Source organism: Callithrix jacchus, chromosome 11, assembly GCF_049354715.1.
Source record: "Callithrix jacchus isolate 240 chromosome 11, calJac240_pri, whole genome shotgun sequence".
Lineage (NCBI taxonomy): Eukaryota > Metazoa > Chordata > Mammalia > Primates > Cebidae > Callithrix > Callithrix jacchus.
This window is the reverse complement of record NC_133512.1, coordinates 115,071,672-115,084,844: the sequence shown is the minus strand read 5'-3', so window position 1 is coordinate 115,084,844 and position 13,173 is coordinate 115,071,672. Positions and strand designations below refer to the sequence as shown.

At 48.2% G+C, this 13,173-nt stretch overlaps 1 protein-coding gene across 8 annotated transcripts in view; it reads right to left on the bottom strand.

Annotated features, from left to right (window-relative positions):
- Positions 1–5,334: 5,334 nt before the first annotated feature.
- PLXNA4 (plexin A4) overlaps positions 5,335–13,173 on the bottom strand; it is a 458,580-nt gene continuing 450,741 nt past the window's right edge. For all 8 annotated transcript variants that reach the window (XM_078343727.1, XM_078343726.1, XM_078343725.1 and 5 more), the window contains one exon: positions 5,335–12,504. In XM_078343727.1, coding sequence (XP_078199853.1) covers positions 12,409–12,504 — 96 coding nt within the window. In that variant the 3' untranslated portion in view covers positions 5,335–12,408. The remainder of the gene's footprint in view (positions 12,505–13,173) is intronic.

The following is a 13,173-nucleotide window of genomic DNA, read 5'->3' as shown; positions in this document are numbered from 1 at the left end:
TCCCCTTGAATTGGGTTGTCTTCACTTCCGTACCCCCCACTTCTGTTCCTCAGGACCTCTTCCCAAAATAAGCCACCTGCTCACAAGCCCTTGTCTCACTTCTGATTTTAGGAGGAACTCAGACTCTTATAATTTTCAGTTATCTGTTTTTGTACTTTCTTGGAAAGCTGTGTTCTATGTACATATGTATTTCAAGACTTGGGCAGTTGAGAAATTCTTGCACCTACTTCAAATATTTTGGAAAATATTTATTGAGCAACTACTATGTGCTTGGTGCTGTCCCGTGAGCAGGGTTAGAGAGATAATATGTGGAGTTTTGGGAAAGCCTGTTACACAGTAGTAAAAGCTACCATCGGTCACACACTTACAGGACAGCAGGACCTGCTCTGAGTGCTTTATAATCCTTGCCTCACTTGATCCTCACGAGAGCTGTATGGGGAAGGCATTATTATTCTCATCTTTACAGGTGAGGAAGACACAGTTTAGAGACAGTTGGGAACTCCAGGTAAAAGCTGGCCAGAGAAGGGCAGAGTTTGAATCAGGTTCTGTTCTTCACCTTCACACTATGTAAACAGCATGTTCTGGTTATCAAAGGGGGATGGAGAATGGGTCCTAGGGGTGGAAGTCCTAGCTGTCTGCACAGGGGAGTTGTACACACAACTCTGAGCCAGTGGCGTCTCCAGCCTGCATTGCCCTCAGAAATTCACCAAACAGCAGGCAAACCAAAGCAGAAGGAAAGATTGGCAGGGCACTGTGGAGTTGGGGCAGTTCAGCACAGCCAATGCCCTTTTAGATAAGGAAACAGGATGTTTCCTATGGTAAGGGATGTGTGATCCTAATCAATCGGGGGAGCACACATCCCTACTGACCTGCCGGCCACCCATCCCAGGGCCTCTGCTGCTTTCTCCCCCAAGCCCTGCCTCTGCATTGCTAGAATTTGGAGAGGCTTAAACAGGGAATGAGCAGAAACTTGAAGGGTCATATAGTGGCTGGTCCTGGTCTGGACTTGGATGAGGAGCAGGGATAAGAAGGACCTCCCTTCTGCGTGTATGTGCATGAGGAGCATGACTTCTTCCTCTCCTGCATCTTAGAGGGATCATCAGGCTTTCATTAGAATCAGCGAGCATCCTTCTAGGCATCACAAGAAGCTGTGGTTTATGCTTCTGAAGGGAGCTGCCATCTTGCTCAAGGACCCATGCTGAGAATATGGTCTGTATTCCCTGAGGATGAGTTCTCTGCTTTCCTGGTAAATTGATCGTTGATCAAAACCAAGGCATATAGAAAATGATAGGTTATATTTCGAAACAAGCTTCATTGGATTTATTCCTAGATGATACATAGTTTATCCTAGGGTACTGTGGATGTTAGTGCTATGACCTGCACTTGGGCCTGAAAATGCTTCACCACAGCAGGTGGTGTGGGAACCAGGCAGCATACACCTGGCATAGAGTTGGCAAAAGGCAGTTCCTTTCTCTCACCCTCCAAATCCTCCTCATTTCTCTCCTCTGATACTCTACCCTGATACTCTCCCCTCCTCTACCTCTTTCTTTCCTAACTCTGTAGGTTTGTGCCATCTCTTTCTCCACCTTTGCTTCTTTTTCTTAGTCTTCCTTTTCTTCCCCAGTCTGTCCCAAAGCTAGTCCAGGAATATTAGGACCTTCCACAAAATGATTCATGTTGAGTGTAGTCAATAACATCCTTTTTAAAGAACGTTTTAGGTCAAAAGAATACTTCTCTGTAGGTGAAATGTGAGATTTCATACATTCGTTATGAACCAAGGGGCCACCTACTAGTCAGGTTCAGTCTCTTGCACCCTACAGCAGTCAGGATAGTCTTGTCTGTGCAGCAGTCACAGTCTCATACCTTAGTGACTTCGAGCAGCAAAGTTTTATTTTCTGCTCATACTACACAATCATGGGGTCATCCAGTGCCTCTGCTGTGTGCTGTCATTGTCCTCACGCTGTGGTTCAGGCCGCTGCCCTCTAGAGCGTTGCAAGTGACCACACCACTAGCACTCCTATTCCATTGGCCCAACCCAAGTTGCTGGGCCAGCTGAACTTTTATTGGGGTGGGAAACTGTACTGCTCCTTTAGGGAGGGAAGTAGATATTACTGAACGGTGATATAACTATAAGATATTCCTGTGCCTGGGTCCATCTTCCTCTGCTTGGGTCCAACGTCATTCATGAGCCTTAGCTTTAGTGGACACCCTCGACAGTCCTGCAGGCTCTGGCTCGGTGTGCAGGGTAGGAGTTCTGCTAAGAGAATAGTGAGGCAGGTTTAGAGAAAGTGACCTGCCTCTGCCTCCATTTACTCTGCTCAGCTGGGAGAACCTCTACTAACCCAGGGAGATGTTTTGACAAAAACACCTACTTTCTTTACCTGTAAAAGATAGCCACGAGCTGCAACTCAAGGAATTAGTTTTCTAAAGATAAACCATTCATGGGAGAGGGCGAGCGGCCTGATATTGAAGGTAATGGAGGGCATAAGAGTCATAGCAGGGAGACAACTCAGTGGCCAACTTTGTAGAGGATGGTGTTCACCAAGCCTTGTTTTCTGAACCTCTCTCCTCGCCATTCATGATGTATTGAGCACTCTCTCTGTGTGAATCACTGCACTAAGCTGGGGTAATAAATTCAACTGAGATATGATCTCTGCCTTTAAAGGTCTCACAGTCAGCCAGGTACAGTGGCTCACGCCTATGATCCCAGCACTTTAGGAGGCTGAGGAGGACTGATCACTCGAGTCCAGGAATTCGAGACAGCATGTCCAACATAGCAAAACCCCATCTCTACTAAACAAATAAAAAACTAGCTGGAAGTGATGGTGCATGCCTGTAATCCCAGCTACTTGAAAGAGGGAGGTAGGATAATTGCTAGAACCCAGACGTGGAGGTTGCAGTGACCCAGGATTATGCCACTGCACTCCAACCTGGGTGATAAAGCAGGACTCTGTCTCAGAAAAAAAAATGTAGATTTCATAGTCTAATGACCATAAAAAGTATATGACTTCATAAGGTGTTAGATATTTACTTGTTTTGCAATGGGTAAATAATACGTCTGTTCTAAATTTGTTGTTGAGGCTTCAGAATGGGCCCACTCTTATTTGTACAGCATCTTTTTTCTTTTTCTTTTCTTTTTTTTTTTTTTTTTTGAGACAGAGTCTCACTCTGTTGCCCAGGCTGGAGTGCAGTAGTGCAATCTCCGCTCACTACAACCTCTGCCTCCTAGGCTCAAGTGATTCTCCTGCCTCAGCCTCCCAAGTAGCGGGGGTTATAGGCACCCTCCACCACACCTGGCTATTTTGTATTTTAGTAGAGATGGGGTTTCACCATGTTGGCCAATTTTGTATTTTAGTAGAGACAGGGTTTCACCATATTGGCCAGGCTGGTCCTGAACTCCTGATACAAGTGATACGCCCACCTTGGCCTCCCAAAGTGCTGGGATTACAGGTGTGAAACACTGCGCCCCGCCTGTATAGTATCATTTTTATGACTAATAATAATAGTGCATGCATGCATGAGCCTGCATAGCACACTGCATCTTTTTCATATCAGTTGTCTTAATCAGCCTGCTCCAATCTTCTGGACTTTGTGGTATAATAAGAACAATCTTCATTTTGTGGCTAAGTAAAGAAAATAGAAGAGAAGTGGCCTGCTCAAGGTCATGGTGGTTGGTTCTTACAAAGTTGGAGCCTGTACAGGTAAAGAAATCTGAGGCCCTGGAGGAAAGGTCATTGTTTAATCTCAGTGTAAACCTTCAGGGTGACATCACTGTCCCCACCCGGCCTGAGTAGAAGGGAAAAACATCTCCTTCCTGTTCTCTCCTGTTCGTGACCTATACTTTCCTTGTGAACCTGATCTACTGAGAAGAAAACCCACCACTGATTGATTTTAATCCATTTCACCATGTTGTCCAGGCTGATCTCGAACTCCCCACCTCAAGTGATCCACCTTCCTGGGCCATTCGGTTTGTTCTAGTTCTTGAGGCTGGGAGTTCAGTTTTCCCTCGCAGGTGCCCTGTCCATTTCCACCATCGCCCCACGCTGTACATCGTCCTGTGGCCGCGCTGATGATGCCTCCAGAGGCTGCGGCTTCTCCATCTCAGGCTGAGGCATGCTCTATCTTTAGGGGCTCCCTTGTATCTTAGAAGGAATCACCTCTGGAAGGTGGGACAGTGCTGAGGGCAAGGCCAGAAGGGAGCCCTGTGAATGTTCCCCAGGCAGCCACCTGACCCTTCTCTCTTTGCCCCCCAAGGGTCCCATCCTGGGTGAATGCTTCCCATTCACACCATGGGGTGTGAAGGCTGGAGGGGCCTATGGGTGGGTGGGCGGGGGCAGCAGTGAGGCGGGATGTAGGATTTGCTTGAAGTTTCATCAGCAGTTGGTACCTGCAGCATCTGCCTCACCCCTCCCCCTTCCTCCTACCCTGCACTCTTCATTCCTTTCTTGATTCCCTCCTGAGTCTTCCCCTTTCCATGTTTCTGCCTCTTGTTCTTTATCCTGCTTCTCTCCCGATTTCCTTCTCTCATGGCTTTCCGTTTGAATAAGAAGAATGCTGGAGCATTCATGGTTATCACCCAGCCCAGCCTTTTCACCTGCTGATGAGGCTTGAAACGTGGATGGATCTGCTCAAGGTGGCCAGGTGGGCCAAGAGCAGAAACTGCAGAGGTCCTGGTGCCCAGGCCAGGGCTCTCTGGATCATGCCAGCTGCAATGGCTCCCTACCCCCCACCTCTGAGTGGCATGGGCCTTGGCTGGGCATGCAAGGTAGGCGGGGGCATGGGCTTCTTCCCGCTGTCCCTCCTCACTGCCACCCTTTTCATTCTTTTTCTCCCTAACCCACTCTACCCCAGGGACACAGTGGGATTCAAGATCTTCACTCTTCATCAACATTCCAAGGGAGGTAGGGGCTGAATCATTGGCCACAGAAGTGTAGCTTGCCAGGAAGACCTGAAGGAGGGCTAGCAATGCTTGTGTGATCCCCAGAGGCAACTCTAATGGATAGGTAGTGAGTGTCTGGAGGGCTGTGTTGAGAGGGATTCCGGGACTGACTGGGCTGCACAGAAGTGTTGTCTCCCGACAGCACTGACTAGTAGCATGTTTATCCTTCCTCGCTTGAAGTGTTACCACCTCGGGATGGCTGCCTTGCAACTGAGAACAGAGTCTGGAGTAGAAGGATGCCTCTTTGGTGGTTGAGTTTAGACGTTACACAACTGCAGAGAGAAGGTGCAGCCATGTGTCTGCATGTTGGAAGCTGCTGCCAGCTTACAGCCAGTCCTCTCCCCTAGCCCCTCCCAGCCAGTCACATAAAGAAGGACCCAACATCCCAAACTGCATTTTTATTGTTTTTTAATAAACTTTATTCTATATTACAAATAAGTTTTTTTTTTGTTCTGAACTGCAAAATAGGAATGCCTTATATTTACATACACAGGTATACAATTAATTATAACAAAGGTACAGAAGCTTGCCTTTACCAAGTTACAACTGGGCTCCAATTTAAATAGCATAGGTTTACTTTTTAAAAATTTTTAAATCTTTTTTTTAAATATCTTACTAGGATACTCTTCTTTAAAAATCAAAACCAGAAGACCCTCTCTTCTTAGAGATCTCATCCACCTGTATTTGAGGCTCATTTTAACACTGTTGCCTAAAGATATGTTTTGCTTTGTTCTAACAAAGGGTCAGTGTTCAAGGTGGGAGCTTTAGTTTGAAACAGAAGTGGGATGGGGCTGGAAGTGGGTAACTGGAACAGATACAACCTGCCCTACCTCGTTCAACGGCTTCTCTATGTGACACAAAGACCCCTGCCGGTTTCTTAAACCACCCATCCATCCTGTTTCTCCCCTTTTCCTCTAGCATTTGAAGCTCAACTCTGGGTCATCTGGCCAGGCCAGAACCCTGCATCCCCCCTACATGTCGGCTCACTGAGCCATTCATTGTCTGATGTGGTACCCTGGAGTTGCTGGTTGCTATGGTAACTCGACAGAACCCTGCCGGAAGAGATGGGCTGGTCCCTATACGCTAAAGTGGGAAGGAGGGCAGCGGCATCTAATCCTTCTTTCCCACCTCAGGGCCTGGAGGGCTTGTTCCTGCTCCAAGCAGCCAACACACAACTAAGCAAAGACTGCATGTCTCAAGAACACCAGGCCAAGGTGGGGAGTGGTGAGGGGAGGGCCATCCACTCTAAAACACAAAATCATTGGTTTCCAAATGGAAACAAGATTCTTTGAGGTAAGCTAGCTTTTCATTTTAAAGAACAGAAGGTTCAACAAGCCAACAAGCTAACAAGAACATCAGGAAGGGAGAGGAAAAGAGGACAGACAGACAGATGAGCACACGGATCCCATCTTCGTCCTGTGCCTGGATTGCGGCTGCCCTCTGTGCCTTAGTCCTGTTTGGTGAAGTGGTCTTGGTTTCTTAAGTGTCCTTTGGGTTGCTCTTTAACTGTATCCTGTTTTAAGTTCTACGCTTGTAAGAGAGCCCTTCCAAAATGTGCTTGAGTCAAAAGATCGAAGATACTAACAAAGGAAGTTCTAATTCCAGATAAAGAAACTGGTGGAAGATGAGCTGCATAGACTGGGTCTACTTGCTTTTGCAATCCTGGGAGAGGGAAAACTTGGGTCTTCCCATGACCCATCCCTAACACAGCCTCTCTAAAGTCTGAGGAAAGCTAATAAGAGATGTGCAGAATTCAGCAGTGCCAGGGCAGCCCAAAGAGCCTAGACATCACAGGGAGTGGGAATAGAGTTAGGTGAGCTCCCCCAACCCAGGATTTCCCAGCCTACCTGAACCACCTCCCTACCTCTGCCAATACAAACAGAAAGTTCTTTTTGTATATGAAGGATTTGGTTTAATTTTGTTTAACTTTGCTTTGCTTTCTGGTAGTCACCAGTCTACTCGAGGAATTTAATTGGGATTCTAATGAGTATGCATTTCTTTTACAACCAAAAAAAATCTATATATTTTTAAAACTTGGATATTCCCTCTAATAAAAAAAAAATTATGGGGGAGCAAAAATTTGTAGTAAAAAAAAAAAGCTCTCTTGCATGTCTGAAACTTTTACTACAGTGCATTACTTTCCAAATGAGAGGAGTGGTCACTTAGGTTTCCTGTCGACGGCTTGCCACCCTCAGCACCATGAAGAGAGGTTTGCAGAGTGTCCTAGCCTCTCTTGGGAGCTGTGTCCATGTCACCTGGGGCTGTGCCTCAGCTCCCCACTCTGTAAAATAAGGCTCTTGTTTGTTTCCTACACAGTGAATGCCTGTAGGGTGAGGTGGCGGGAGATGGGAGGAGGACTCCATCTGTCAAAGTGCAGGGAAGCACCAGGAATAGCAGCAGACATGCCAGATGCCACCCCAGCATTGTCCTCATCCAGGGAATGTCCTGACCCATTTTTTTTTCCAATGGGGGAGATTCCTCCTGGCCTCTGAGGTTCTCTTCAACCCCTTGGAAGTCATAGGTTTTCCTCCCACCGACCAAGTAATTTGGACTTAACATCCATGGCAGGACTCCCTTCTTAAACTCTTAAAATATTCAAACAAAAATCAACTCCAAAATCCCAAAGAAATGGCCCAGAGTTTTGTTTTTTGTTTTTGTTTTTTAAAGGAAGAGGCTGAGGAATCAAGGCCTCCGAGTCACCTGTCCTGAGAGCTGGCAGGAAGAGTGAGGGGAAGAGGCCCTTAATGTAGACGAGGACCAGGAAGGATGACTGGGGGGATTTGGGGCGTGGGGAGAAGCCAGGGCACTGAGCTGCCTGGGGTGGGTATTCTCTGGGGGCCAGGTGAGTTCTTGAAGGTGACTCATTCACAGAAAGTCCCCTTGAAGGCCTTGACGAGCTGGCTTGTGCTGCTCGCTGTTCCTGGAAGGAAGGTCATCTCTGGGCCTTGTGCCTGCAGAGCACCTTACTATGTGTGTCTGTCCCTCACTGCTTGGCTGTCTGTGAGGTGGGAGGTTAGTCCTTGATTGATGATAATATTGGCCCTTCACTCAGTTAAGTGTTTGACTTCACATGCTCTTTCCCCTTGGTACTGGGAAAGAAGACAGATGGAAATGGAGCTTTTCTTTTTAGGTCACACAGAGTAGTGCTGAGACCTGACCTGTCACAGCATCATTCACAGCTCTGGAAACAGTGGCAGAGGATGTCATTTAGGAAGTCATTGAGTGTAGACCCTCAGATGGGGACCCATAGGGCCTTGGCTGGATAAGGGAGCCCCTACAGCCAGGGAGGTAGTTTTGGCGGGGGTGGGACAGGGCTGGGGCAGTCACAGAGGGCTGGGCTGAGAGGGCTGAGCCGGCTCCTGTACTCAAGTGGATAAATGGCCCTGGGACAGAGGCTACGCATGCAGGAGAGACTGGGAGGGACAGGGAGGATGCTTGCGGTGGGAAGAGCACAGGCAGAAGCCAGACATGCAACGGGTGACACAGGCACCAGGGACCTGGTTGCGGGCAGGGGGAGGGGTGGGGATGCTGGGACAGCACATCAACCTTGTCCCCTGGTGGGCACAGGTCGCTGGGCCTGAGGGGACCAAGTCAGAGACCTTACCTGTGGGAAACTCCTGCTTCTTCCTGGGAAGAGTCCTGGACAGTCTGCCTCTAACTTTGGGATTTGTTGAATACAAGTTCTCTTTTCCCTGTAGCTCCTTGAAAGCACTCAAGCTCACTTACCAGGCTGCGGGCACACAAGAGGGAGGCTCTAGGGGCCGACTCGGGGTTCAGGGGTCATGCTGCAGTTGGAACATACCTTGGCCTGTGGGACACTTGGGTTATACTCTGTCCCCACGTGTAAAACCATATTGAAAGAAGAAGGCAAGAAAATATATTTTCCTGAGGAAGTAACTGGGATGATGACCACCTTCACTTAGTGGTAATATTTGCAGCTACCAAGAAATGTCAGGGTTTCTCCTTATGGGGAAGGACAAAGAATGGGCAAAAGCTACATCTGGGAGGACTTGTACCCAGGAGAAATGCCCAGCCTGCAGCTCTTTCATGGCTTCCTCTACTTATTCCTTAAAATTCAGGACCCCACAAAGCCCCTCCTTCCCCACTACCACCAGCCTTCAGCCCTTCTCCCTCCAACATGCAAAATCCCCACCTAAGCTTGGTCAGTGATTTTGATGGCTCAGTCTGGTACCATCTTGCCTGGGAGGGTGCAGGGGGCGATGTGGAGGGGAAAGTGAAGGAGATGGTCTTTTCTCCTCTCCTCTCTGCCCAGAGATGGTGACTGTACAAATTAACAGAATGGTGACTGTACAAATTAACTTTGCCTAGAGGAAGGCTATGGGAGGACTCCATCCCACAGAACCAAGTTGGCCCAATTCCTTCCTCTGGAGCCCGCAAGCCAACTGGGCAGTCCCTGGATGCTTGCTCTGCCAGGGGGAGAAGGAAGATCCATGGGGGAGTTTGGAAAAAATATTTGGGTAGGAGTGGGGGGGCAAGGATAGCTTTTTGACAATGTTGCCTGTTTTTACTTTTGAACATCATTATCACACATGCACCAAGAATCCAAACAGAAGAAATGGAAAACAAATGGCAAAAGAAAAGAGAATTTTTATAAGTAAGATGGGCTGTGGCTCTGGATACCTGGCTCGGATTTCTCAATCCCTAAGGAGGGCACAGGGACTGCAGTGAACAGAGACACACAAACCACCCACCCACCAACTGAAGTCAAACCGGCCCCAAACTCCTCCCCAAGGAGACATGAGGACAGCCAGGAAACTTGTCTGTCCTTGTCTCCTCTTTCTTCCTAACCTTTCTATTTCTCTGAGGTGTTTGAAGTTTTTCTTATAACAAAAACATGGAAAAATATTAAGTCCTGTACCGCCAAAGTAACAATAACAATCATCATCTAGTAAAAAATAAAAGCTTCAGCAGAACTGTGATGTCTTTTTTTTTCTGCTTGTTGATTTTTTTCTCTCTTAACTGTGCAAAACTTAAAAAATAAATCAAAACGCACTCACTCAGACACACGCTCACACACGCAGCTTCCATCCAACAAATCTGTGTTAAATATGTTCGTGTCTCTTTCTTCCCCAACCCTTTATATGTGCAAAAATATTGTATTGACCAAGGTACTTCCTCAGACCATCTCCCACATGCACCCTTTCTGGACTTCCAGGTCCCGTGACTTCTTGGTAGGAAAAAACAAATGATCAAGGATAGAAAAATCCAAACTTCTCCACCCGGGGGTACTGCACTTGCCAAAACCTTTGGTTATTTTTTTTTTTCTTTCTCTTCCAACGCATCGTTTCCCATTTTCCTCTTCCCATTAGGTTGCTCGTGTCTTTTCAACCATCTGTCCTCTGTGATGTCACATGATGTCCTGCGCCGAGGTCCAGGCCTCAGCAGGTGACCACCCTGATTTCCTATGGACAAGCGACTTCTCCTTCCACCCACCAGCTCTCAACATAGAAAGCAAGTATTGAAATGTCCTGAAGCTGCAGGATGAATGGATGAGCAAGGGGAAGGAGAAGGGGAACACTTCAAAAATCCTCCCACAAAGGGCAAGGAGTCCTTTCGAGCTTTCCGCCTACCCCTGGGGCAGACACACACACACACACACATGCATGTGTTCACACACGTGCACATATCCAAAGGGGCAGGTGTTCTTAAAAGTACAGGATGCTCCATGGACTTTGCTGCAGATGGTGTGGCTTCTTCCCCAAGGGGGGCTCATTCCAAGTGGATGGCAAGGAACGATGTCTGATGTTTGGGGAGTGAAGGCAAGACTGTGAATCCTTCTCCTCAGCCTCACCTACGATGGTTTTTCTGCTTGTCTCCCATAGTGGCGAACAACTCCAGAGCAGAGCTGCCAACAGAGACTCCTGCTTAGGGTGGGAGACCAGACCAGACAGCACCTATGGTCTCCTTAGGATGAAAGGTTCATAGAACCCTCCATCTGACCATCTCTCACCATAGCCTCTGCTTACCTAGTATCCATTTCTAAGCACACATTTGCCTGTCTGGCTATAATGGTGCATCTGTAGATGGAAGAACAGATGGGGAGATGGCTGCCAAGACTGAGGTCATTTGTACATCCCTCCTCTCAATTCTAGCCAGGCCCATCAGCACGACTCTTTGTCCCTCCCAGACCTGACAAGCTGGAGGCTGAGGTTGGCTGGCATTTGGGTTGTCTCTGTGAGGCTGTGCTTAAGTCTGTTTCTTTCAATGATGACTGCTGAAGAGATGAGGAAGGAGAATGGTTAAAGAGACAGTTGAGATGTTGATGAAATCATTCCCAAAGAGGTCTGGACAGCCCAGTGACAAAGTCATCTGCATAGCAATGGCACCAGATTCTGCAGAGGGAACAGGGACTAGGCTGTTGACTCCAGCCGTCTATGGAGTTCTCAGGAAGGATAGTGGGGATGGAGCCATGGAGATGGCTGGAGGTAGAATCTCCTAGATGCACTCTGCATTTCACGTTGACCCTTGATGAAGGGTGACAAAGGAGGGTGGAGATAGATGCTTTCTCTTGACAGCACTCAGGGCTCTGGTAATGGACTAGACCTATGACTATGATCGTGACTCATTTGAATTTGGGGGTAAATGGAAAACAATAAATTCTGCTTCCAGGGTAGATGCAACTCTTTCCTTTTCTCTCCCTCTGTGTTACATTTCTGCTGCTAGGATTCAGATGAAAAGGTTAGGAGCATCTCCATAGATGAATGTAACTGCTATTCTTTCTCCTGTCTGTCTTTCTATTTGCGGGGAGCAGGCAGGCAGGTAGGTCCCTCTGGACGCCTGGAAGAGGACAGGAAGCCTCTGGACGCCAGCCCAGTGGGGAAGAGGGAGCCTCAAGCGGCACCTCCCAGCTGCTCACACATGCCCTGTTCCAGCCACATGCAGGAGGTGTGGCCTTTCTTCTCACAGCTACAAAGCGATCAGACCACTGGCTGAACCACTGGAGATGGAACTGTGGGAATGGAGAGCCAGGTGATGTCTTCTCAGTGAAGATAATACTGAACTCCTTCCTTGCCTCTTCCTAGGCCAAGGCTTGGACTGAAGTGGGGGCTGCCGAAGTGGAAGGTGAAGTAGCAGCACAGAAACGTCCCCTGTTCCTGGCTCCTGATCTGCATTTGTGCCCTGCTGTTGACATGCACCAGGTCAGGAGCAGATTGGGGAGAGAGGCCCCTCTGATATCTTCTGGTCAGCTCCCTTGCCATGGGCCTGGCCATCCTTGGACTAACTGAGGGTCAGTGGCTTGGTCCAATCGTGTTGGCAGAGCAACTGGAAGAGAAGAGATCCAGGAAGGAAGGAGAAACAAAGAGGCAGAGAGAAAGAGAGAAAGAGACAGCGCTGCTTGGGGGGGTGCTGCTGATGCCAGTCGGAACTTGCACTTGGTAAAGATGATAATCTAGACTGAGGCACGGCTTGGTGTGTCCCCCTCCAGGGCGGCCCTGGAAGGACGGTTCTCAGCTGTCTAAGCTCATGAGGGTTATGACTTGTTCTAGTTTGTAGGCCAGTTTCTGCTTCCCACACTGGTCATCGTGGTCCAGAGGTCCAAGGATCTGCAGAAGGGCCAAGAACAGGGAGGTTAATCATTCGTGTGTATAGGTCTGTGTTCTCAAGAGGCACAAAGATGATGTCAGCCTGGTCAGAAGCCCAGGAAGTCACAGGCATGTGTCGAGGTGCACACGACACTGCTGGGTAGGAGGAGTTGTGGGCAGCACAGGTGGGAATAGCATGTAGGCATCGGCACAGCAGTGAGCACAAGATGCCAGCACACCCGGTCACGTCTGAATGACTGCGTGCATTCTACTGCCTACAATAGATGGTAAACAGAGGGCAGAAGCTCTGCTGAAGATGCCTGTGCCAAGACGCTGCAGTTACCTGCAGGTTAGACAGAAGATAGATCCATATCCCATGGAAATGTGCAGTGCTCAGCATGGAGCCTGAATGTGATTTTGTGGATGTTAAGACATCCCACCCTTCCTCCCACAGAAATAAAAATCCTCCCCATTAGCTCCCTGAGGCCCCAAATTCTACATTTAGAAAGTCATTTGTTTTCACTTTGCCTGTTAAAAAACAAATATCCCTAGAAGAGTAAGACCGTAAGCCTTCCTGGTCATTAACACCTAATGGATAATGTCTACCAAAGGCTTTTCTTAGGGCAGGCAGTTGGTAGAGGATGATGACAGCCAGCAATTGTGGCCCATGATGAAAAATGTGTTAGAATT